The following is a 26237-nucleotide window of genomic DNA, read 5'->3' on the forward strand; positions in this document are numbered from 1 at the left end:
TTAAATAACATTATCTACATCAAGTTTAGATATATGCAAAATAGCAAAAGGATTTCTGAATTCACACACATAAAACAGCAATGACAAATTATAAAGCTTGGAAATATGCAACTGTATTTGTAATGATTTAATTCTTAAAATACTCTAAAGCAAATAATGAAAATGTCATGATTTAGTAGAGCTACGAATGAGCACTTACATTATTATTCACTAAACGTCTTTGACTGCATGAAACACTGCCATAATAAAATTTAGTTTGAGACAATAAATATAAAATACATTAAAATTTACTTTATGATGGTGATTATCAGTTGGTTCTTTGACTATGTGCTGAAATAGATTCTTCTTTGGGGCTCCATTAGTGTTTAGAAGTAGAGGCCTATAAAATAATAATAGTAATATTTATGTAATTCCAAAGGGGGAAAATGTAAAAGAATTTAAGGCTTGTAATAAGTTACTCACATCTCAAGCATACTTACTTCAATAGTAAATAAAAGCCTTCAATAAGAGTACAACAGAAATTCTTTAGAACTATTCTATCCTTACAAAGTATTCTGTTTTAAAAAAAAGTAGTATCACAGAATTAAGAGGCAACAGAATTAAAGCCACAGACTTTTATTTAAAAACTGCCCAACATCTTAGCCTTACAGTCATGTTCTTCTACCTGTGTCTTCTGGCTGAGGTATGACATCAGTTGCTAATATATTTATAGTTATTACAACCTATCATTAAGATGTTAAAAGGTTGAGTCGATTATATTTAAAATAAACCAAATAATATTGTATTCTCTCCCTTCTTCACAACAAATGGTCTGTTTGTAAAGAGTTCTCCTTACGGTGGTCTCCCAATGTTACTTTAAACTGTTAACATGAGTAAAACATCAATTAGTAACACCGCAAATCTACAGTGATCCTTTAGCAGATTCTTCTAGGGAGCTGGGCATTTTGGTGCCTGTCTGCAACCCCAGTACTCAGGAAGCAGAGCCTAGAAGGATGGTGAGGCTGAGGCCACTCCAGGTATTTAGTTAAGACCCTAACTGAAGGAAGGAAGAAAGGGAGGCAGGTGGCAAAACAACAAATCATCAGCATGATGACAGTGGAGGATACATAGGTTGCATATATCCAATAAGTAAATTTTTGAACATTAATATGGCATAAATAAAAAATTCACTCATACTTATGTGATGGGCCACAATCAAGTAAGGGCCTACAACATGAAAACCTCTCAGCCTTTTTAGCTGCTTGACACTAAACTACCTCATGCACAAAATTATTAAAGATATTATATATAATTATTTTCAGACTACATGTATGCATGAGGTATGCATAACAGATAAATGAATTTTGAATTCAGATATAAATTTCATCATAAGTAACTCATATGTATGCAAATATCCCAAATCTAAAAAATTTAAATCTCAAGTATTTCTACCATCCTAAGTATTAGGGTAAGAAGGGCTGCTCAACTATTAAGATCACTCACAAAATGCTAACATAATTTAATATGGGAAGCTGTTCTTTGGTACCCAGCACACACTTAACAAATACAAGTATTTATGATTTAACACTAAAACATTTATAAGTCAAAATTTTAAAAACTTACCTTTTACGTTTTAAACTCACAAGTTGATTATTTTGAACCAATGTAACAATAAACTGGACAATCTGAGAGGAAAATGTAAATAAAATCTTTCATCAAAGACTCTGTCCACATTGCATCAAATCCCATCAGTTCCTACCCAGCTTCCTGCCCTCACGAAGTGTGCTCACTAAATGAGTCTAAAACACAGCAACCAATGCTAAGTCATTGCAATTTCTGACAATCTAATATGTGAGATTTGCTTCTGCAGGAACACTGCACTATGATGTAAAAAAGACAAACTGGTGTTTGACAGACAACATTTCCCTAGCAAAGATAATCTATTTAGAAGCAATAGGAATTACTAATGCAGAATAGATGATAAAATTGAAGTCTGAAAGAGTGGGCTGGCCAGTTTTTTAAGTATTTCGGTTGTGATACACCCACAGAAGCTTAATCAACACACACAGTAAAATGTAAATACGTGCTTAATTTAGAGGGAAAACTATTAACCAGACTCTAACTAAGCATTCTCACTTTATAAACTTATTTAAGTAAGACACATGGCCCAGCTGCACTGCTGCAGAATCTTCAAAGACAACAAACTTCTCAACCTCACTACAGAACTGCTCCATCTGAATTCTGATGGGTCCAGCAACGCATGTGTTAACTAAATGTTTAGCAGGCCTTCTAAGTAATGACTGTGAGAGCCACTTTGGCCAAAGTATGACTTGAAATGTTACTGTCAGCTTCCCACCACAGATGCCAAGTAGAAGTGACACAGTGAGCAAAGCGGTGTCAGTGTCTGAATAAAGGCCAAAGCGGGTGGAGAAGTGTTCAGACGCTGTAGGGTTTTATATGCTTTTAATCACATGATTAAAATAGAATATATCAACTAAGGCTATTAAAATACAGCATATTAAAATGTTGGTAAAAAATCAAGTGCTGTCTTCACCTTCACTATCACTGCTTTTGGGAAAAATGTAGATGACACAGTTAATATTTAACCAAAATGCTGCTTTGTGGAAAACAGTTACAGACTCTTTTCATCAAGTACCAAATTAAAAGTACCTGTTATTTTTAGCTTAACTATCCTTAACAAGGTATGCATTACAACTGCCTACAGAAGTTTTAAATAAATAAATATTCATACTTGAATGAAACACTGAGAAAACTGAACTCAATTATATTTAACCCTAATGTTATTTTACTTTACAAAATTAGTACACTGTTTTGACCATAGGCCAAACGTGACAACTGTTACTCATTTCTGCCCTAAGGCTGGTTGGTTCACTACATCCAAATTCTGTCAGTCACAAGCTTATTTTTAGCTCAAGTGCCTTTTCAGGCAGGAACAAGATTCATCTCTCCCCCACCCTCCCTTCAAAAGAACTTGTTGCTATGAGTCTGGTTTACTCATAAGCAAAAAATAGACACCTTCATTACTCTCATGTTTCTTTTCTTAATTATAAGTGGATATTGGAATGTAAATATTAAATGACAAGGACACAATGCCATAAACATATTCTAATTCTTCCTTTATTTTTCAGCTCAATATCTTGAATTTATTTTATAACTATTTTAACTACTTATATAGTAAGCCCACTTACAGCATACACTGGAAAAAGAACAAAATACAAACAAACAAACAAAAAACACTGTTGAACTCCTATTTTGGCCAAATGACTTAAAAATTAACTATAGGCATCAGAGTAAAGCTGTCGACTCATTAGGCAAACGCACAGTACTGTGTGGCTGGGAGGCTTCTTACCTTTCTAATAACTTGCTGCTGCTGTGCATGTTTTGCTCTTAATTCTGACACCTCCTTCCAAAGGGATTCATTCTCACTGTATTAACATGTATTTAAATACAAAACAAAAAAAGATTTGGTCAGCCTCAATAGCTTTTAATCAAAAAAGGCAGACAACTTCAGAACTCAGAGGAAGGAGTAGGCAGGCAGAGATAGGAGAACTACAGGTTCAAGACCAGCTTAAGCTATTCAGTGAGACCTTGTCTAAAGAAACAAACACTACGCAACTATACTACTACTATATTGTAATTATTTTCTTCTCAACGGTATTACCTACTAGTTATGGCAATACAGGGAGAGAGCCTTAAGTTACACAGTTACATGCATACAGTGGCAGGTAATTTACTCCTTTTGATAACTGGGTTTGGTACTTCTCGCTTAAAAATAATCTAAGTTTAAGCAGGATAACAAGTATATTCAGACTGTTAATCACTTCATGAAACAGAGCAAAGTGACACTGCCCAGCACATGACGTTCTTTAGGCACGATGCTGAGCATTTTTACATGTGTGAGGCCCTTAAACTTCCACAAACACTGTCAAGAGGAGAATCATGGTCTCCCCCCCATTTAAATGAACACACACTGAGGTATGGGAAAGTGAAGTAACTTTACCCAGTATCATGCAGGTAACTCTCCATCTATTAGCTTTAGACCCTAAAGCTATCTCAAGATTTCTCTCAAATACTTGAAGGAAGCAAAGAAATATCCTTCTACGTGTTTTTAAATAAGGAAATTCAACAACTGATCCAAGAGTTAGAATTCCTTTCCCTTCTCTCTTGCCTTTGTAAAACTGAACTGTAGTTATTAAATAGTAGCAGAGAGCTAATAAAGTATGAAGAATAACCCGATCAAATCCTTATTTTAATTTCTATCAGTCTCCCAAAAGTTATCTTCCTCAATCTGTACTTTATAAAAGATGGCAGGTTTACATATAGAGGTAACAGAAAAGTAAATTGTTTCTTATACTTATTAAACAATCACGTATGTTTCTACTATCAAATTTAAAAATGCTGCTACCTCTCAACTGAAGTAGATGATTATGCCTGAGATAAGTGGTGATTAAATGATCAAATCGTTAATTATGTTAAAAGATACTACTGACAGAAGACAAACAGAGCAAAGAGTACAGCTAGTTAGATAAAATAAGCAAAATTGGAAAGTTTAAGGCTTATTCAAACAAGGATTCAAAGTCCAAAGATACTCATGATGAAAATATTTGAGTTAGAAAAAGCAAAAATGGAAGATAGAATATGTGAGAAAGTACTCTGGGGCTCTTGCTATTAAGGGCAAACCCCATATATGTAGAAATAAAACATACCTCATCTACATACACGGTATCAGTGGGGCACTTAAGAAAATGCTACTGAGTAATGTAGTGAAGGAGATAAGCCATGTCTGAAAGGTGAGAGGTTTGTGTGCCCCTCTCCTGAGTCTATGTGCTGTTTCAAGTAGAACAACTCTCTTGTGCATATCCTTTTTATTTTCCATGCCCTACTTTTTCCTAAGAGATAGGCCACAGTAAGACATTCGTTTTAACAGTCATCTATGTATGAAGACCATAAGCAAACTAATCTATGTAGAACTATATTTATTACACTATCAACCAGTTATACATAAGATTACTAATGTGAGCCCTCATTTATGTATGAAAACTAATCTGTGTAGTATTTACTACACTATCTTAAATAGCTACCATTTCATAAACAAGACCAGCTTCCTGGCTAGATTTACATCTTCTGACAACCATAGTTAAAACCTATTATTAGGACAAAGTCTACAGCCACAGACTAAAAGTAAAGGGAACCTGACCTTTAATTTTGGCTTCTGAACACTACTTAAAACACCAGACAATTTCCAAATCCCAACAGACACTTCCCAACCTCCATATTAGGATTATATTTGGAAATAATACTTTTACCTTTTTAATTCTGATAGCCTGGACTCAATAGTTTCTTGTTTTATTTGAACCTTCTGAGCACTACTTATAATTTTTGTTAAATCTTCTTGACGAATTTTACTTTCCTCTGGTTTTGAAGATGAAACCTTCCAAAATACAAATTTAGAAAATAAATATATATGCAAGTTCCATGTCTGTAATCCAAAATGTCCTATTATAAAGAAGTTTCTGTAGCCTATTAAATAAGTGAGATGTAATTAAAAATGTCTAGATAAATTCTCAAGCAAGAATAAATTTCATAGCTCAATACAAGAAAAAGGAATAATCACTTTATTTTTCCCTTGCCTACCTAGGAATAAGCTATCTCATTTTAATAGAATGAACAGGAATATGAGGGTCTTTTTGTTTATTCTGCCAAATTCCTTATCATTCCCAAGCCTCTTTAATATCATATTCCACATTTAATTCAAAGTATGCAGTAATATAGTTGCACAGTAGGTAATTTTCTTTCACAGCTCTTCACCTTTTGTTTTTACTCTGCAGTATTCAGTACTGGGCTCAAGGGCTTGGACATTAGACTAGACTTATGTATTCCAATCACTGGGTTACATGCAACTCTTTGGCCCCCCTTTCACCACCACCTCCCACTCTTGGGTAATGGGAACTGAAGCCAGGGTTTTAAGGGTGCTGGGCAAGTGTTCTACCACTGGACTATATCCTTGTTTTCTCCACCCACCTTTTATGGATTTAGTAAAGACATTCACTGCAGAAAATAGTTGTTTTCTCCCCTGAAGCTAACTCAGGAGTATGCCCTCCCAGTACAATGGGTAATTCTACTCTCGTCACAACACGGTGAATTTTTTCCTTCCCTTATTAAAGTAAAAACTATACTACTCTCAGCACAGCTGAGCTCTAAAGTTAAGTGGTGGGAACAGAGAGACAATCAAAGCTTATTCAGTCTAGTTCATCTCATTAATGAATAGTGCTGTCTTTCTGTACATTTTCACTATTTATATATTTGTTATTATTGGTGATTACTAAAACAAGGTCTCATTCCATAGTCCAGGCTGGCCTGGAACTATTTAGACCAAGCTGGGACTCAAACTTGTAGCAACCCTCCGGCCTCTGCCTCTCGAGTGCTGGGATTACTGGACCACCACACCCAGCCTTTTCTGTACACTCTTAAATCCAGCAGCTTAAAAAAGTTGTGCATCACATCCATAAACTAGGCAACTCATGTCAGCCACTGCTCACCTTTCTTTTAATGTTCTCCAACAGGTCATCCTGGCCTTGTTTGAAGTAAGGATGCTGAAATTCAACAGGGCCATCTCTTTCCTGTTTTATAATCCCAGAGTCAATATGCACTACTTTGCGGAAGCCATCTGACAAAGATTCAAATTTACATGACTAATATTAGACAAGTCAAAAGTTAATGAAGTCTGTACATATACTGTCTTATTTTAATGAGGAAAACTGGCTTACTCCATGGTCATCAACAGAGCTACAAGCCCTCACCAGGCACACCCATACTCACACATGTTTAGCTGCCGCACAAAGCTGGCCATGTTATTGTGTTTGAAATACTTAGGAAGAATTTCTTTTGCAAATCTTTGCTCATCCAAGACCAGAAAACTTTGCCCATTCTAAAAATCAAACAAAGCCCAGAAATGTTAATTAGTTAAGGTCCTCTGACAAAAAGTTATGTAAGTAAATCTAAATCAGCTCTGGTAACTCTTGCTATCTTCAAACCAACATTCTATTTCTGATAATGGAAGAAAAAAAATTAAAGGCTGCAATTACGAGTTAAATTACAAGAACATTTTTCATGTCAGCTTCAACCCGAAAGCTGCACCATACTCTGTGATGAACTATTAGAAGAACTTCCACTAGGAAAGCAAAAAGCCTAATGTGTAGCCAGTATTAAGTTATTCTAAAGTTACTATAAACAAAGACTTCTGGTTCCAGGATTAATTGAGTAGGGTGTGGTACTGAGAAAGGCACACACTCCCTCTGAACTGTACCTCCAGCCCCCTTTTTACTTTCTTTAATTGTATGTATGTATTTTGCCTGAATCTGTGTATGAAGACCACATACATGCCTGGTGTTCAGAGGTGAAAAGAACACATCAGATCTCCTGGAACTGGAGTTACATGAGTGCCAGTATGTGAGTGTTGAGAACCAAACCTACATTCTCTGCAAGAACAAGTGCTCACAACCACTGAGCCATCGCCCCAGCCCTTCGTTTTTGAGACAGTCTTAGTAGTTGCCCAGGCTGGCTTAGAACTCACTCTGACAGCCCAAGCTGGCCTCCACCTGGTGATATTCCTGACTAGCCTATGAGGAGCTGTGACAGGCTGCAACACCACCACCATCAGGCCAGGCTGGTTTCTAGATTAACGTTAAAAGTCACCAGTTGTTTTTCATCTAAAAACATAAAAGCAATTAGAGGCTTAGCACAAAACTACAATAGTCAAAACAACATGGAATGCAGATCAACAGAAAAAAACAACCCCACAATAAAGTCCGTCAAAGGATTTAACAAGTTTCATGATAACTAGATGGGGGAAAAGACATGCCTTTTTAGCAAGTGGTATTGAAAAACAAAACAAACAAAAAACAACCAAGATACACATATGTAAAACACTATAGTTGAACTCTTACCTGACATCATGTACAAAATTTAATTCAAAATAGATCAAAAACAGAAGCCCATGAGTATCAAAGACCTAAATCTTTAGAGCAAAAACTTCATGACACTGGATTTGGGAATGATTCTTGAACACAACACTGAAATACGGGCAACATAAAAAAAAAAATCAGAAATATGATAACATGTCAAGTTTAAAGACCACTGTATACTGAACATCACAAGAATGAAAAAGCTATCCACAGAATGGGAGAAGAGATTTGTAAATCATATACATGACATATATTCACAATGTACATAGACTGTCTACAATTCAAAAAACAAAGAAGCCAACTAAAAATAAGCAAGGACTTTAAGCAGCATTTTTTTTCAAGATTCACAAATTGTCAATAAGCACATGAAAAATGCTCAACATTCACAAATCATTAGAAAACTGAAAACAAAATATTACCTCACAGCAATTTAGAATGGCTTTTATCAAAAAGCTGTAACAAGTTAAAGTTGTGAAGGAATTTGAAGCTAGTGGAAATATTGCTAGTATTGCTAGTGGAAATACACTATAGTTCCTGTGGAATACAGTACAGAAGTTGCTTAAATGCAAACAAACAAGAAACAAAAAATAAATATAGAATTACCAATGGAGCAAAGATTTCCTATTCTATATTAAGATCCCCCAAAAGAAAAAGAACTGGAAGAGGAAGAGATATTGGTACCACATGATCCTTGTAATTTATAAGTCACAAATGCCAAAAACGTGGAAGCAACTTTAAGGGCCTGTCATCCAATCAACAGACAAACAACATGTGATACACATACAGTGAAATATTCAGATTTTCAAAGAGAAAGACTTTGACCTGTTTTATAAAATGGATAAACCCTAAGGATGAGACACTATGTGAAACAAGCCAGTCCTAGAGCGACATATACTGTATGATTCCATTTACATAAAGAATGTTTTAAAAGCCAATATCTTAAAGATAAGAATGGGAGCATTTAGGATGAGAGGTGACGGTTACTCTTAATAGGCAAGTACTCTGTAGTGTCTGTATAGAAACGGCTCCCAGAGGCTCCAATATTTCAGTCACTGCTCCCCAGCTGTAGGTGTGTTATGGGGGCTGGATTTGAGGTTTCAGAAGCCCACACCATTTCCACCTAGCTCTCTTTGTTTCTTCTTTGTGGACTAGATGTAACTATGCCACATCTGTCTGTCTACTATGCTCCTTGTCGTAATGAGCATGGCCTCACCTCCTGAATTATTAGACTCAAATGGGACTCTTTCTTCTCTAAGCTGCCTGGGCATGCTATCCTCATCACAATATAAAGGAAGACACAATTTCAACTTGGAAATATAAAATTTATTTGAAAGCTAGGCAGTGATAATGATTATGTAAAAAACTGTAATGTAACAGCAGTGTGCACTTAAGATAGCTAAAATGGTCCTTTGTTGGAGCATCAAGTCTCAGAAAAGACTCCTGTGCCCAGATTTTTTTGTTCTGTTGCTCTCCTTGCGTATAGCTCCTGTCCCCTCCAGGTCTTTTTTCTCCGCCTTCTTTCATAAGATTCCCTGTACTCTGGCCAAATATTGGTTTGATACATCAACCAGCATCTGCTTTGCTACACTGCTGGATAGACTCTTTCAGAGGCCCTCGGTGGCAGGCTGCTGTCCTGTTCCCTGTTTTCTCCCTCTTCCAATGTCAGTGCCGTTTGCCTTTCTGAGTAAGGATTTATCATCTTACCCAGGGTCCTCCTCCTTGCTTAGGTTCTTTAGGTGTACAGATTTTAGTATGTATACATGGAGATAAGCTAGAACCCTTGCTTAGATGTAGCCCATGGAAGCTCAGTCTCCAAGTGGGTGCCCTAGTAAGGGAAACAGGTACTGTCTCTGACATGAACTCAGTGGCTGCCACTTTGATCACCTTTCCCTGAGGGGGGAGCAGCCTTACCAGGCCAGAGGAAGACTGCAGCCACTCCTGATAAGACCTGATAGGCTAGGGTCAGATGGAAGGAAGGAGGACCTCCCCTATCAGTGGACTTGGAGAGGGGCATGGGAGGAGATGAGTGAGGGAGGCTAGGATGAAAGAGGGAGCTATAGCTGGGATACAAAGTGAATAAGCTATAATTAATAATAATAAAAACAGCTAAAATGGCTAATTTGATGTCATGTGTTATTTTACCAAAAATTAAAAAAACAAAAACAAAAACAAAAACAGATGCACACAAAGATGGTGGTATAAATCATCCAGAAAAGGATGATTATTTAGTAAAGATGCTGGGCAACTAAATAAATAAAAAATGGTGAAATGGATCTTTCAAATCACCCACAAATGTTTATTTTACATAGACTTAAAACAGAAAAGTAAAAGCACATTTCTCCCCATAAAACAAGAAAGAGAAGACACATTGAAATTACAATACAGTAAAATGTCCCAATAATAAATTATCAAAACACACAGGGCCTTTATTTATGTATTAAATTAAAAGGATCTAAGGAAAACAGAGAATTTTAAAACTGTTAATTCTTTAATCCAACCAAAGCATTAAACTGTCTTAACTTTAAATTCTCGTAATTTTCAAAAGATTTTTAAGATGAAGAAATGCAATTACAACAAATACAACAAACAGGTAATTATGTAGTTATCATAAGGAACTGCTATAAATAGTAACAATACTGATAAAAAAAATCTACAACATAAATTTTCCACACAACAGGAAGCTAGGTGGCTAATAAGAACTTTAGAATTCACTAATTAAATAGAAATATAGAACATGTAGGAAAGCATTTTTTAAGTAATTATTTTCTATCTACTGCACTGGCAATCTCTAAGAATGGGGATATTCTCTGAGGGAGGTGATGTAACTGAACATATCCTGTACAGCTAACAAGAGAAAAAGCAATATACAACAAAATCTGTGCTTAAACTATCGACACCATATTTTCCTATAATTTGTATGTAAATAATTTATATACAGAAATTTGAAATGTATTTGTTAGCAGCATGTAAACAACTTTATGGCCCATTCTCTTGACTTCCCCTTTTCCTTATTTCTTCCCATCTAATTGGCTTTTTTTAATCTCTAAATATTTAAATACCATATCTTTTAGTTCCTTTTGTCTTTGTCTTCCCAAGTAATTTCACTCAGTCCCATGATTTTATCCTCATAGAATCAATAGGACCTCAAATGCCAAAGTTGTACCCAACAACCTATCCATTACTTCCACTGAGGTGTCTTGAAGTATGGAAGCCATTCTGTTCAGAAATTTCTGTTCCAGTACTCACATCTCCACACCTTTTGCTTACAGGTATATGCACATAACTAAGGGTGGCTAGCCAAATATAAGCAAAATAAAAACAATTCTCAAATATGGGTTGGTATACTTTCTCCAGAATGAGATCAAAACATTTATAAAATCTCTTCAATTAAACAGCTATATTCCAAAAATATCTAATGAGTTTGAGATATGCAACATTTCAGATTCCAGAGAAGGCACGCTTGACCCATACTATACTGATCCACTTTTGTCTCAAATGTAAGATGTTACCGTATAGAATCCCCAACTAACATCCTAATCCTCTACTATCTCTGCAGATACATTCATCCAGTTGCAGGAGCCAAACTCTCCTTGCTCTCCTGACTTTGTTCCCTCCCTTTCTTTCTGGAGGTGGGGAGGTAAAGGACGGTGCTGGGAATAGAATCCAGTCCAATGCACGCTATGAAAGCTCCTTTACTACTGTGCTGTACCCTCGCCCATATGCTAGGTACTCTTCAATTCAACTCAGTCTCTTCTCCAATGAATTCCCCAGCAATCTCTCAAGTTTTGCCTTTACAATAGGTATCAAAGCAAACAACGTCTCTCACCACAACTGCAACTAGTCTGGAAAACTGAGTTTGTTTCTAAATGGTTCCCTTAACTCCAGTCTCTTTATGATACAGAAACATCCTTAAGGCCCTAATGCCTCTGCTTTTGCCCACTGCAAACAACCTCACTTTCTACCTAAGGACGGAGATAACCACAAAACTGTCTGCTTCCCTGAGTATGGCATAATCACAAGTCCTACTTTTAATTCTTCTGCCTCACTCATCCTTTCTAACCTAACCACTCTGGCTCTACTCAAATGCTCTTTCCTGTATCTTTCCTAAAATACCCAGAACTACCACTCAGCTTATGTGCCAAGTTGTCAGCTTCTTGCTGTAAATGCATTCATTTTGTCTGTTTTGCAAACAGGGTCTCCTATGTACCTACCTTTTCAGTCACAATCTGAAACTTTGGCCAGTAGGGGATACTAGTGATAAACAAAGATCCAGTGTGTTTGGGGCAGTCTCCTGCAATGCAAATAGGCTCTGTAGCACCTGGTTCAGGTATGCTTGAGAAGAGCTAAAACAGCACCTTTTCTCTCACTCCCCCCTCCCTTGGGAAGATTCAAAGCAGTGTTCCTAGCAAAGCATTTCCCTGTGTTTTCTATGACAAACTCTAAGGTGCAGATGGACAAACTTTTTCTCAAAAAGTCAAATCAGTATTTCATTTTGTACTTGCTAATCCTAAAGTCCACGATTCTACTTCTATCCAGAAAGCAGGCACAGAACATGTAAACATATCTGGGCATAAGGCTAAGGGTGTGGCTTTATGACAAAGCACTTGCTTAGCATGCCTCAAACTCTCCGCACCACAAAAATAGGACAAACAAATGGACATGGGTACAGTCCAATTAAACTGTATTTGTCAGGCAGATGTATGTCAAGTTTATTTGCTTTTGTTTGTTTGTTTTTTGTATTTTGACAGAAGTCAGAGCCATCTAAGAGACAACCTCAAATGAGAAAATGCCCTTGAATGACCTTTGGGAAAGCTTACTCGGCATTTTCTTCAAGGACCGTTGATATGGAGGTTATGCCTTTAAGGACAAACAGATGATCCTGTAAGGGGCTTCAGCTTCAGTCCCTAGCTCCAGGTGCCTGCCTTGAGTTCCTGTCTTGGCTTTCCACAACAGACCAGGACCAGCAATATATAAACCAAATAAATATTTTCCCTAAGTTGCTTTTGATTATGGTCTGCATTACAGCAATAAAAACCAAACTAAGAAAAAAGGCCTGCAGGCTAGTCTATCAACACTTGCTGTTTTCTAGATTTCCAGTTAAGTTCCAACAGCACATCGGTAAGTGATTTTTCCACCACTCAGTAACACATGAACATACTTTCCCCAAAGATTTGCCTCTTAGCCCTGTGGGAAGGGATCATACTATCTTACCTCTATTGACAGTGGCTGCTCTTCCTCTCTAGTGTTCTTCATACTCTAGAGTTTGTTATTCCCATTTGCTTAGTGTAGTAACTCTATTAAACTTTCACTGTTGAAAATATTATGACTTCTATGATACGGCTGCTTTCTAACTGATGATACTCTATATCCTGATTTACTTTCCTGTTTTGGTACTTATTACTACCCAAGATTTTATTACTTTCTTTCAGAAAGCATCACTTCAACATGCACTGAGTACCAAATTTTAATAAAAGTAAAAACTCTTCTTTATCAATGGTAAGAATTTCTATTTAATCTTCATAAACTCTTGTCTGTATCCAGTTTCCATGGTAAACACCTGCCCTGTTTTGGATAGTGTTACATTAAAACATCCTTAGGGTGTCTAAAAGTACTAACTCTGTCCTAGATTCTGTTTATCAAAGGGGGAGAAAAAAAGAGCTACGTAATATTTTGAAGATACAGGAAATGTTAAAAACACATACCATAAAAGGAAACTTTATTGGGAAAGACTGAAATACATTTTTAAAAAGAAATCCTAGAGCTAATACCTACTATTCTGACTTGATAACTCATTCACTATAATTTTGATAGTTCCAACTATCATATTTTTGTATTTAAGGATGAGAATATTCTTTTTCAATACTGTCCCTAACAAATTTCAAGGAAAAGTGAATGAATGCTGACCTGCAGGACTATGAAGTCAAGCTTTCCAGGATGCAGGTGAGATGGTATCTGTCCTTGGTTATACTCATGCTAGAGGAGTGTATAATTTCCTACTGCTGTGAAGGGTTGGGGTTGTACAAAGTCTGTTTAGTCCCCAGAGCTTCTGCTCTTAAAAGGCCTTAAAGTGGTATCCACTGAGACAGTGTAAAATGAACGTTAAGGGAAAGCAGGCACACAAAAGGAGACTTTCAGGAGACCACAGTCGGGCTGAAGAGATAGCTCAGCAGTTAAGGGCACACACTGCTCTCATAGAGAACCCCAGTGGTTCCCAGGGGGTAGGTATTCAAGAGCCAAAACTCTAGTACTAGGAAGTCTGACTCCCTCTTCTGCCCTCCACAGGCACATGCACTCAAGTGTACATATCCACACATAGACATATACATAATTAAAAAGAGAGAAAAAAAAATAACTTATTTTATTTTTTCATCAACATCAGCTTACAGTTGTACCTTTCCGCATTGGCATTCCTTTTAGAAAAAAAATCTGTGAAAGCAAAAATAAGAAATCCCTCCTAAGAAACTAAGATTAGCTCTAGATAACATTTATCCAGAATTTACTATTAATTGCAGTGGGCAACACTTGATATAAAACTAAAGATAGTACCAATCTGTATAGCAAGTTTACTGAAGGTAGTGAGAGATCTGGGGGCTCAAAAACTTGCTGGGAGCCTCCTCTACCCTGTAAACATGTTAAGAATTGCAGCCTCTCTAAGGCTGAAAATAACCAAAAAGAACTGCTTATCTAGAGAGGATCTCTGAGCCACTTTTCAAATATTATTCCATCAGGAATGTCCGACCTTTGACATTACCACATGACCATGTCATCTACAAATTCGTTGGTCCACATTCATAGCTGTCCCAGGATACCTGTCACTCTACTCCAACCAAACCCATTTCCTTTTGTAAGTTTCAGTGATTCACCAAATGTTAAGCACCGATTTTGTCTCTAGAACAAAACCCCCACTGATTTTATACTTTGACTATCCTATTAGTGTTATAGAAACGGGCAGTTAAAATATAAACTGAGACTTAAGGAGATAAATCAAAATAATTATCATAATAAATAAAGATGTTTCATTTAGAATGAATAAGATTTCACATTTATGTAATGGTTTACACTCTCCACATTTTATGGGGATCAAAAGCAAGAAAGTTATTAAAATGTTTTGGCTAATTTGAATTTATCAGACCACTTATACGATACTTTTTTTATACAATACTTTTCAATTAGAAACAATTATCAATATACTTGGATAGTACCTTTAGACAGTACAAATAAAGTCTTTTGCAAGCTAAAAAAGTTCAATAAACACAGCTTAGGGAAAAGTATTTCAGTCCAGTCCCTAATGTTAAAACACAGCTGAGTAACAGGCTGTACTGATGAAGCCTTGTCAACCTTTAATCCTCTGACTGGCAAAGAGCATGAGACGTCTGTTTATTTTAAGTACTTGCTGGGAGCTGTCTTTCTTATTTCCACTTCTTTGTACAAATGTACCAAATAAATCAATTGCTTAGGATACAAAACCTGCAGGGGGCGGGGCACCTGTGTGACCATAACTTAAAAAAGGAAATTAAATCCTAGAAAAAAAGATTTTAAAAATGACATTAACATTTGTCAAGTTCAGTGTCAAAATGTCAGGTATTCTATTGCTGTTCCCTATTAAAAAGCACGCAAGGTTGAAAACTAGATTTAACGACAAAAGAAAGAAAACAAAAGAAACGGACGGAGATATCATTTATTTGACATATAGCTAGGTATTGTTCACTCGCTCATCTCGAAAACTGTAAACATGTGGTCAACTCCAGTAAGAGGAGCCGACCCCTCCAGAAAGTGATTCCAACAACCTAAGAACTGCGCCTGCTAAAGCAAAGGCACCAGCCATGTAAATAATCACTTCGCAAAGAATCTTTGTGTGGAACTGGGGGGAGGGGGGGTTTCCTTGTGTCTCCTAGGCAACGCATCCATCTTACGTGTAACTTAGGCCAGGCAAGATCCCGGGCATGGTTAAGATCATCTTTATTTATAAGCAGACTCTGGATCAAACTGATCAGGGCAACCACACAGCACTCTGCCAGCAAGTACCCAGTGAAATCCAACGACTGGTTTTTAATTCCCCGCCGCTAAGTTACTGAGCATGCCCTGCCGGCACTTTTGCTAGAATAATTGTTTTTAAAAGCCGATTAAGCAAACGCCCGGGTCTCCAGACAGTAGGTGGGGGGTGGGGCGGGGGGAAGCCCTTACGGTAAGGGCAGTCTGAGCCTGCCCGTTTTCCCTGAGCCATCATAAAAGATCCCAGGCGCGAGTGCGGGGCGATCCCCGCCGGGCTCGGGGAGCAGCCGGCGGAGGAAGAGTGTGCAGAACGCGCGGCCCCGGCCGGTTCCGAACGGCTCCGAGCGCCGGGGGCCGGTGGGACCGTTACCGGGGCGCCCCTCCCCCACCGCGGCCCGAGGCGAGCGCAGCCTGCGGGCCCGGCCGGCCGCGCACACAAAGCCCCGGGGGTGCGCGCGGGCGGGCGAGGGAGCGAGGGGGGCGGGGGCCGGGGCGCCGCCGCCGGCGGCTCCACCGGGGAGGACCGAGGCCACCGAGCGCCGCACCGTACCTGGCTCCAGGTGATGAACTCGTTGGTGTGGGTCTCCTCCACCAGCGTCCACAGCTTGCTCAGGAAAGCCGGCACGTTGGAACTCTGCTTCATTGTTAGCCAGGCGCAGGGATTCCGAATTCCACTCCCGAACGCGGAGGTCGCGGCGGCACCGGCGGCGGCGGCGGCGGCTGTTCCCGGGGAGGCGCACTGCGCAGGCGCGCCGGCGCCCGGGCTCCGCCCCCTGGGGGCCTCGGGGCGAGCGGTGTGGCGGGGAGACCCCGCGGCCGCACGTGATGGACGGGGGCCCGGGTTCCACCCGCGCTCCCAGCTCCCGCGCCGGCTCTCTGCGAGCCCAATCCGAGGCTTCGGGGGCACCACGGAGCGAAGCGGTTGGCTGATGCCCACGAGGAGGGGCGGGTGCAGGAGGGGTCCCGCCTTCTCGCTTACCTTTTAGGCAAGATCCAGGATGTTGGGACCACGGAAACCGTGGTTGCTGGGTTCACGTGGAGAAAAGGTTCGGGTGCACGGGCTGTGGCTGGCGGAGAGCAGAAACGCCCAGGGGCCTTGACTCATAAGTCTGGCCGGCGAACGGTAATTTGCTCCAGTCTAAAGGAAGGAATAAATCACGTTGGGGGAAGGGAGATACTTGCTAGCAAGATGTACTAGGCCCCTGGTTGAAACTATCTTGAGCCTTGTTTTCCAGTTTTTCATTGGGAGAAAATGGCTCATAGCTAAGACACTTTCTGTCAAAACCCGAAGTTCAAATACTAGCTCGCTGTTTGCTGAGCACCTGCTATTGTATACGCTGTTGAGATCATCTGACATGGAGCTTTCAGTTCAGCGGACATCAGGTGCCTGCCAAAAACCCAGTTCGAAAGCAGTTGGTCCAGTTTATAGTATTTGAGTCAAAATAATTGTTCTGCATGTGCCTTCCAGTGGTTTCCTCTGGCGGTGCGTGATTTGGAACAGTCCTTGATCTAGTAGCACAATTCACACACACACACCGCCCATTTCTTCGTTGAGAGTAAGACTTTATCTATTAAGAATAGCTGTGATCATGTGGATCTCAGAAAAATAAATTTTTAAGGCTTTCCTTTATCCTTTATCCTTTTTTTTTTTTTTTTTTTTAAATAGCTGAGCATAGTGTTGTGGACGTCCGGGTCATCCTGGGCTACATGGCAAAGCCCTGACTCTCTCAAAAAACTGAACATAGTCATATACAGTACTGTTTGCTAAATAATAATAATAATAATTGAATATATATGATAGGGTAATTGTGATAAAAGACTAATATTTGATGAGATCTTATTTGACAAGGGCTTTATATATATTTTATTTAATCCTCAAACCAACTCGCAGAAGCTTCCAAGGGTCTTACTCAGGTTGGTACAAATTCTGTTCTTCCAAGTATTCACAGCTAATCAGAACCAACCCTGTAACCAGATTCCCAAGATGGATTGGACAGAAGTTTTCAATTGTATTCCAAGGTGAAAGTGTGTTGATTTCCCTCAGTTTGGGAATATTTTCCAGTCCCAGAGCCTCATAGATAAAATGCCAGCGGAAATCCTGCTATAGTTACTTCACAAGGTAAAGATCAGCTAAGTGGCTTCATCTTCCAGGACATTACTGCAAGCCTACAAATATCTTTTTGAAGCATGAAATCTGAACAGCCACCTGAAGGCTTGAAACCACCCAGTGGCCTTCCATGCTGTCCAGAGAAAGTCCTGCCCCTTTAAAATGGCATTGCAGATCTTTAGTGATTCCATTTCATCTTCCAGTCCATTCACTATCAGTCACTCTTCATGTCTTAGTCACACATGGTAGCTGTACTGTGAGTAACTGTTCGCGTTCTTTCACATCTCTATATAATTCCAGCATGCTGACACCTCTGTCAGGTTCCTCCTTAACCTGCAGGGTCAAGCAGAGTTCTACACAGAGTTCATGATGACTGTTCTTGGTTGTCAAATTGACTACATCTGCAATTAACTAAAACTCAAGTAGCTGGGATAAGGGATTTTTCTTGATTGAATGATCTAAGGTGAAGACCAACTCTAAATCCAGATCTTTGGAAGTGGGAAGATCCACCTTAAACCTGAGACACAGCTTTTGCTGGCAGCTTCACACCTTCGCAAGCGTTAGAGCCTACTTTTTTAGGATTCTAAAGTATACTGAAGAACAGCTCAGACATCCAGCTTCATGGACTGAACAACTAATGGATTCTTGTACTTCACAGATGTAGACAGCCATTGTTGGACTAGCTGGACCACAACCTGTAAGAAACTCTAAATAACTCCATATATATGCTTGTGTGTATATAATACATACATAAATTATACATAATATAATATATGTAATGGGATGTACATAAAATACTTGTACTCATTTTATCAGTTCTATTTCTCTAGAAAACTCTGAATAATACAGAATACACCTGTTTTTGTAAAACCTTCCTCAATTTGTATTATCTCATTTAGCATAACAAAGCACATATTTTTATTTACATACTTCTTATGCTAGGTTATAAGACTATTAGATTTATACTAGATTACGAAAATATTTAATAGAAACATGGTGTACATAGTGCCTTATGTGCATTCTCCTCTCTAATATTTGTTTAATAAATCAATGAATACATAACAGATGAGCACTCACCATCTGCCTAATATTCCTTGACCACCAACTCTGGATTAGTTGTTCCTTCCATATGCTCCCATAGCTTGTGAAACTTTACCTTCTACAATATGATAATGTTTATCGTACTGCAGTTGCTCATTCACTGCTCAGCACCCTCATTAGTCCGGCAGACTGCTTACCTGTTTGCCCTGTATATTTAGTACCAAACGAGCGCTAATAATATAGGAACTGCTTGATATACGTTTATCACATGAATAATTTCAGCTTTAGAAAAATCATTTGGATAAAATGGACTCTACCTAATAATCAGAAAGGCCCCTTCAATTTACTGTCAATCAGTGTAAATCTTTTTGTTTACCAAAGAAGAAATTGGGGGAGTGGGAGCAGGTAAGACTAGCTCAAATTGGAGGTATGTGGCAAAGGAGCTATTAGCACTGAGAAAATATCAGAATCTTGAGACAGCTAGATAACAATGCAGTTTCATTGAAACCTAGGTTTAGGTCATTTGTGGAGTCAAAACAAATTGCAGTAGCAAAATGTTTAAGCACCCTGAGGGAGGCATTTCTTTAAGTGAAGAACTTAAAAGAAGACTATAAAAGTTCACTAAGTTTTTCAAAGTGAGGCTAATGCCTTACTTTGCTTTCTATTGCTATGATGAAACACCTGACCAAAAGCAACTTTGGGAGAAAATGATTTATTTCAGCTTACACTTATAGTTCATCAGGGCAGGAAGCTGGAGGCAAAAACAGAACTAGAAGTCATGGAGGATCACTGCTTACTGGCTTGCTCCCCGTAGCTTGCTCAACCTGCTTTCTTATAGAAGCCAAGACTGCCTTCCAGAGATGGTCGTCTACCCTCTACCCAGTGAGTTAGGCCCTCCCACATCAATCATTAATCAAGAAAATAACCTACAGAGTTGCCTACAGGCACCTGATGGAGGCATTTTCTCAACTGATAATTACCTGATAATTTGTGTCAAGTTGGCAAAAAACTAACCAGGATAATTGGCCCCTTGTCCATTTGCCACATCAGCTCAATACTATTAAACAATAATCTTTCCTGTTTTGTTTATCCCTAAGATCCCAAATTTATATCAATATAATAATATGAAACCTGCCAACTTTTGGAAGTCTCACAGTATTAAAAAATCCAAAACTTTTAAAAGTTCAATCTTTAAAATATCCAAAGTTTATTAATTGTGGGCACCTGCAAATAAAAAAAAAAAAGAAGTCAAATATCCTCTTATTTCAAGAGGGAAGGAGCAGGGTCCAGTCACAATCAAACTGAAGCAAAACCAAGCTTCAGCGATGTAAATCAAATCCTATACCTCAATATTTCATTCCTGATATTTCCTCATGATGTTCTGGGCTCCAGAGAGCCTGGGCAGCTTCTCCTCCTGGGGGTCTTCTATTCACAGAACACTCAGGTTTTCTTGTAAGCCTAGGCCAACACCATTCTACACTTGCTGCTTTTCTTGGCAGTCATCCCATGGTCCTGCCATCTCCAGTGTGTTGGGGTCAGCACTGCAACTGAGCTGCTCCTTCACTAATAGCCTCTTCTAAGCCTTCTCCAGGGAGTTTGACTGTGCCACATGGTGCCAAGCCTCAGCTCCTCTTCCTGACCTCTTAAATCCTGGGTTGCCACTGCACCTTTACTAGTGTGCTCTACTGGCCTCTCATAGTGCTTAACCTCAGCTACTCTCCAGGATCCTGTTCATGCTTTCGAAACCAGGGTCACCTGGGACACTTTCACAGATTACCAAATTCAGCTGACAGTATGATTTGCAGTCTTGGCCCTTTCTGGACCACAGCATCAGTGTGCTGACCATGAGAAAATACTCCCAGAAAATTCCACTTCAGTGATGCTGGTATCTTCTTAATTACCACTGACTTAATTCCTGCTAACCAGTCATTTGTTCCAGTAAAAGTATCACTTCAATGGTATTGGTCTCTTTGTCATCACAGCTAATCTTTCACCCCAGCCGACCAGAAACACCAGATTCTTAATACAAAATATCACACTCTTGGCACCTGTAGAACCTTGGAGGGGCTCTCAAGCTTCCCTCTGAAGTGTCACAAGCCAGGCCTCCATTTTCTCCAAGGTAATGCACTTATTCTCACAATTACCTTCCAAGTCTCCACAACAGCTTATCAATTCCTAAACACTCTTTGATTATTCCAGCCCAACATTTCCAACTCTGAAGTGGAAGTTTCTGGTTTCTTTGAAGACTCAGTTGCATTATGTGATTTTTTTTTTTTTTTTTTTTTTTTTGCTAGAAGTTGTCTTGTGAAGAGGGCACGTGATGTTTTGCTGTCCCTTGCGAGGGGCGTAACTTTGACCAGTTGAAAACATCATGGGTGGACTTTGAGGAGAGGAGATACATAGAAGCCCACTGACAGTGAGACAGTGCTTTTTGGATGGACGTTGCTTCTCTGGTCTTCATTCTTTGACACTTAATTTTGAAGAGAGATATTCCAGAGAACTTCTGGGTCAATCCAACTGCGTCTTGTGGCTTTCACTGACTGTTCTGATTCAGTGGAGTCTTGCTGTTTCTGCTGAATCATGTTCATTCATGTTGCTGTTTGGTGTTGGCATTTGGACTGGACTGCTGGTATCCAGACATCAAAGAGTGGACTGGCCCCAAGTAACTACTTCTAAAAAGGTCTGCAACTCCCTTTACCTTCTTTCTCCCCTCTCTCTGGTCAGTGGATTGGAAGGGAGATAGAAGCATTTAAGAACCTAAATAAATTAGGTTTGTTGAAAAAATCTAAGCCTACAAAACTCCTTCCACAATCCTCCCTTAAATAACACAGTCAGATCTGTCATATTATCCCCTGACTCATGCTACCAATTTTTGCCTTAGTTTGCTTTCTACTGCTGTGATTAAACATCACGACCAAAAGTAACTTCAGGAGGGTTTATATCACCTTTTAGTTGTAGTCCATCCTAAAGAGAAATGAGGGCGGGAATTCAAAGCAGGAGCCTGCAAACAGGAACTGAAGCTGGGGCCATGGAGAAGTGCTGCTTGCTGGTTTGTTCTCTATGGCTTGCTCAGCCAGTTTTCTTATCCAGCCTAGCCCAGGGGTTGCACCTCACATAGTAATCTAGGCCCTTCGACATAATTATTAATCAAGAAAATACCCTACAGACAATCAATGGAGGCATTAACTGAGGTTTGTCTTCTCAGATAACTTGTGTCAGGGTGACAAAAAACTAACTAGGACAGCTGAATAGCATCCTTCTTCCTAAGGCCACAACTCCTCTGTGAAAGACACATGGGTGAGGTAAGGACTGTGTTAGAGTGGCTTGCAGCAAGTGTGGGCTTAAAATGCTGCATTGCTGCTGAATTTGTTAGGATCTAACTGACCTTTCCAGGTCGGACAATGATGTACTGTAGGCTTTTGCAGGGACTCTCTTAAATATTGAAGTCCTACAACCCAAACAAACCATGATGGTTAGTCACCTCAGCTCTCCTCTTCCAGTTACTGATGCTGGACAGGAAGCAGAATTTGGCAAGTTAAGCATCTAGCATGCATAGGTGATTTAAACACTATAATACTAGGCTGCCCGGTCAGTTCTTGTCAACTTGACGGAAGCTAGAGTCACCTGGGAAGAGAGAACTTAAACTAAGGAACTGCCTGCACCATGTTGGCCTGTGGGCATGCTTGTCAGGCATTTTCTTGATTACTATTTGATGTAGGATGGCCCAGTGCACTGTTGACAGGGCCATTCCTGGGAAGGCAGTCCTTGGTTCTGTATGGAAATTAGCTGAGCAAACCAGAAAAGCAAGCCAATAAGCCACATTCTTCCATGGTTTCTGCTTCAGTTTCTTTCTTTGGCATCCTTTGATGATGGGCTGTAACCTGTAATCAAAATAAACCCTTTCCAGCCTGAGTTGCTTTAGGTCATAGTCTTTATCACAGGAACAGAGAAGTAACAAGAACACAGTCTTTAGCCTTTTCAGAAACAGAGTGGAGGTGTTCTTTGGCAGGCAGTCCAGCAGACCATGGATAAATAGATGCAATCTCTGTGTCCTACTTAAACTCCTGGTAGAAGTTTGCTGATTAGAAAGAAAACATGCCTAGACAAGTGGAAGATCTGGAAGAAGTAGAAAAATGTAGCTAGCTGTTAAGTGAGTGAACTAAAAATCGAAGCCTTATGTTATTTTCACCAGAATAGAATTATATTAAGGCTACAATTTCCATTCCTCCTCATTCCAATTGAAGGTGCAGATAAAGAGAAAGGTATTTGTAGTTTATCTTCCTAAAGAATGGGATTTAAATTATCTAGTATTCCAAACAATCTTATTACAAATATCTCTGAAAACATATATTTGAGCTACCATAAATATTAAGTGAGTTGTATATGGATTGAGCTCAGAAGTATGCCCTTCATTTGAATGCCAGGTTAAAGTGTAAATATTGGCTTCAGGAAGATGATGATCGTCAAGGTATGTCATTTTCTGAGAAGTGTTTATGGAAAGGTAAGACTGATGAGAACACTTCTAACTTCTTTGCTGTTTAGCCAATATGAACAGTACCCAGGCACCAGCTACAGTGAGAAAAAAATTTTTTTTTCTATTCTGGTAAATTGATACCAAGGGTGGGAGAATGGTGTGACAGACCTGACTTGACCACAAAATTTAGGACACGATTGTGGAAGGAGTAGGAAACTTTGGGCTGGAATAAAACAGTGAGTGTTAAGGAAATAATTCATTCACAGTGTGTGATATTATACAAGTCAGATCAAGCAAAGGCTCAAGCCGTGGCCCCTGAGATAGAATTACATAATGGTGACCCTCTAAATAGAAGTTTGATACAGTCTTAATCATGACCTTGTAGGACATGAGGAATAATTGTTAATAATAGCAGAAGACCTAATTTTTATTCTTCTAAAAATGTATATTAGTTGTTACATTTACTCTAACTTGCTATAAAATATCATTTAAATAATATTATAGAGTGGAATAGTTCATTTTATTCTCTACTCTAGGGTAAGTTAACACTTGAAATATTGTAATGATGAATGCATACTTTTCGGGCACCTAATTAGCATTAGAAAGATTTATAAAATGCTAACCATATGAAAGCTTATCTTATTCTCTTTTTTTAAAGGGATATTAGACGTTTTGTTAATTGTGATGATGGATATAGAAGTGACTCTTTACTTTTTGGTAGTACAAATAAAGTCCAGAGTTTTAATATCAACTAAAAACAGTGTTTTCTTTTGAAATATTGGCCAAATTGGGAGTCATAATGCCTTGAGTGACAACCTATGACCTTTGGCTTCTCTTAAGTTCTGCTAAAAGGGTTGAGTGGCCTGATGCCAAAGTAAAAAATACAGGGCTACACACCATTCAGAGAGCACTTAAAGCCCATGAATCATATTAGCAAACTGTTCAATAAATTGTCTTCTTTTTTCTATCTTGTAGAATGAGTGTTCATTACAATGATGTATAGAGCTCTGGAAGATTAGTTTAGAAGCTGAGCATGTGGGCCAGTGATAGCACTTGCCTGATTCCCAATACTAGGTATTATTAGTCTGATGTTTTATTGCTGAAAAGGTGGTTTTTAAAATGAACAATATCATAAATATATATAACTTATTTTATTTTATTGTTAGTTTGAGGTGAAGTCTTGCTATACAGCTCTGGTTGTCCTGGAACTCACTAAGCTGCCCTCAACTGTGTAATTTTTGCCTTAGCTTTGTGCGCTGTGACTGTGGGCATTTCCCCCATACCCATCTGTGACTTAGAGAATTATTAATTATATAATTTAAATTACATAATTATAACTTATAATTATATAGTTATTTTTATAGGCAGTTGAATACAATTATTGTTATAAATCTTTATTTCACTAAAGCCACTGGTTAGTTTGTCCTTATTAAAATTCTATCAAAATTTGTGGTTTTGGGCAGTATTGATGAAATTGCTAAAAATACACAAAATTCAAAACACAGAAAGTGAATGTATTTTTCCAAAATATGAAAGTAAATGTTGAACACTGAAAAGTTATGGAATTATGTTCATATATTTAGATTATACAAGTTCAGAATTATAAAATTTTAAGCTAAATAAAAATCTGAAAAATAACTTCAAATTTTAAAATAAAATTATTTATATGAAAGTGATAATTTGTACTTATATAAACAAATTCTACTAAATGTTTGGAGAAGTGAATTTCTTCCTTACACTGAAACCACTTCTGTGTCTGCCACCCATAGACTGCACATCTGTATCCTTTGTAGTCAGGACATTTGAGGCTCAAGCATTTTCCTGGAGTTCTCCATTGCTAAATGGTACACACCATCCCAGGCTAATACTGAGTGTTGGATCTCAAGTGGTAAAAGGTGTCCATTTGTTTCTGAATACATTTTTTAGTTTTATTAACCGATTTATTGTTTTCCTGTGGCCTTGATAGTCTAGGTTTTCTGAATCTTGGCAGAGACCCAGCTTTCTAGAGTATGAAGTATTCATTACTTTTCTATTGCTATGATAAAATACCATGGACCATGGTAACTTACTGACTGCAGAGTATTCTTGAGTTTACAGTTGTAGAGAGGTGGAGGTCCATGATGACAGAGCAGGTGGCAGCTGGAGTTGAAAGGTGAGAGTTCATATCTTCATCTGCGAGCATGGAGAGCGCAGTGTCTATGGTGCAATCCTTTAAAACCTCCAGGCCTGTCTCTTGGCATGCTTTCTCTAGCAAGGCCACACCTTCTACATTTACACAAACAATGCCAGCAGCTGGGGACTAAGCATTCAAATAACTGAGACCATGGAGGACATTCTCACTCAAACCACCGTAGAAATCAGCTGGCAAGGGCCTTGAAAGGGTACGTGTAGTTACTGTAATGTCTTCTAGGCAACAGAGTTCATTTAACATGTTCATAAACATGGTAAATGACATTTGTGTCCTCTGGCTGATTCATCTCTGTGTGGAAGAATTCCAACTGAGATTTATGTACTGGTAATATTCCACATTATTGTAAGATTGTGTAAGAACAACTGGACCTTTTCCCTAACTCTGATTGTTTGAGGGAAACCAAAATAATCCAATCATTGTGAATATTAAATTAATTGAGTTTAATTCTCCCAAGTGGAAATGTGACAA

At 38.7% G+C, this 26237-nt stretch overlaps 1 protein-coding gene across 2 annotated transcripts in view; it reads right to left on the reverse strand.

Moving 5' to 3' along the window:
* Nucleotides 1-16810, reverse strand: part of Hsf2 (heat shock transcription factor 2) — a 28226-nt gene extending 11416 nt beyond the window's left edge. For both annotated transcript variants that reach the window (XM_055599405.1, XM_055599404.1), the window contains exons 1-7: nucleotides 16507-16810; nucleotides 6820-6928; nucleotides 6540-6667; nucleotides 5307-5431; nucleotides 3350-3425; nucleotides 1603-1664; nucleotides 292-379 (exon numbers count right to left, since the gene is read on the reverse strand). In XM_055599405.1, the coding sequence (XP_055455380.1) occupies nucleotides 292-379; nucleotides 1603-1664; nucleotides 3350-3425; nucleotides 5307-5431; nucleotides 6540-6667; nucleotides 6820-6928; nucleotides 16507-16599 (681 nt within the window). In that variant the 5' untranslated portion in view covers nucleotides 16600-16810. The remainder of the gene's footprint in view (nucleotides 1-291; nucleotides 380-1602; nucleotides 1665-3349; nucleotides 3426-5306; nucleotides 5432-6539; nucleotides 6668-6819; nucleotides 6929-16506) is intronic.
* Between the last annotated feature and the right edge of the window lie 9427 nt (nucleotides 16811-26237).

This window comes from Psammomys obesus, unplaced genomic scaffold (genome assembly GCF_907164565.1).
Source record: "Psammomys obesus unplaced genomic scaffold, mPsaObe1.curated_primary_1811, whole genome shotgun sequence".
Classification (NCBI taxonomy): domain Eukaryota; kingdom Metazoa; phylum Chordata; class Mammalia; order Rodentia; family Muridae; genus Psammomys; species Psammomys obesus.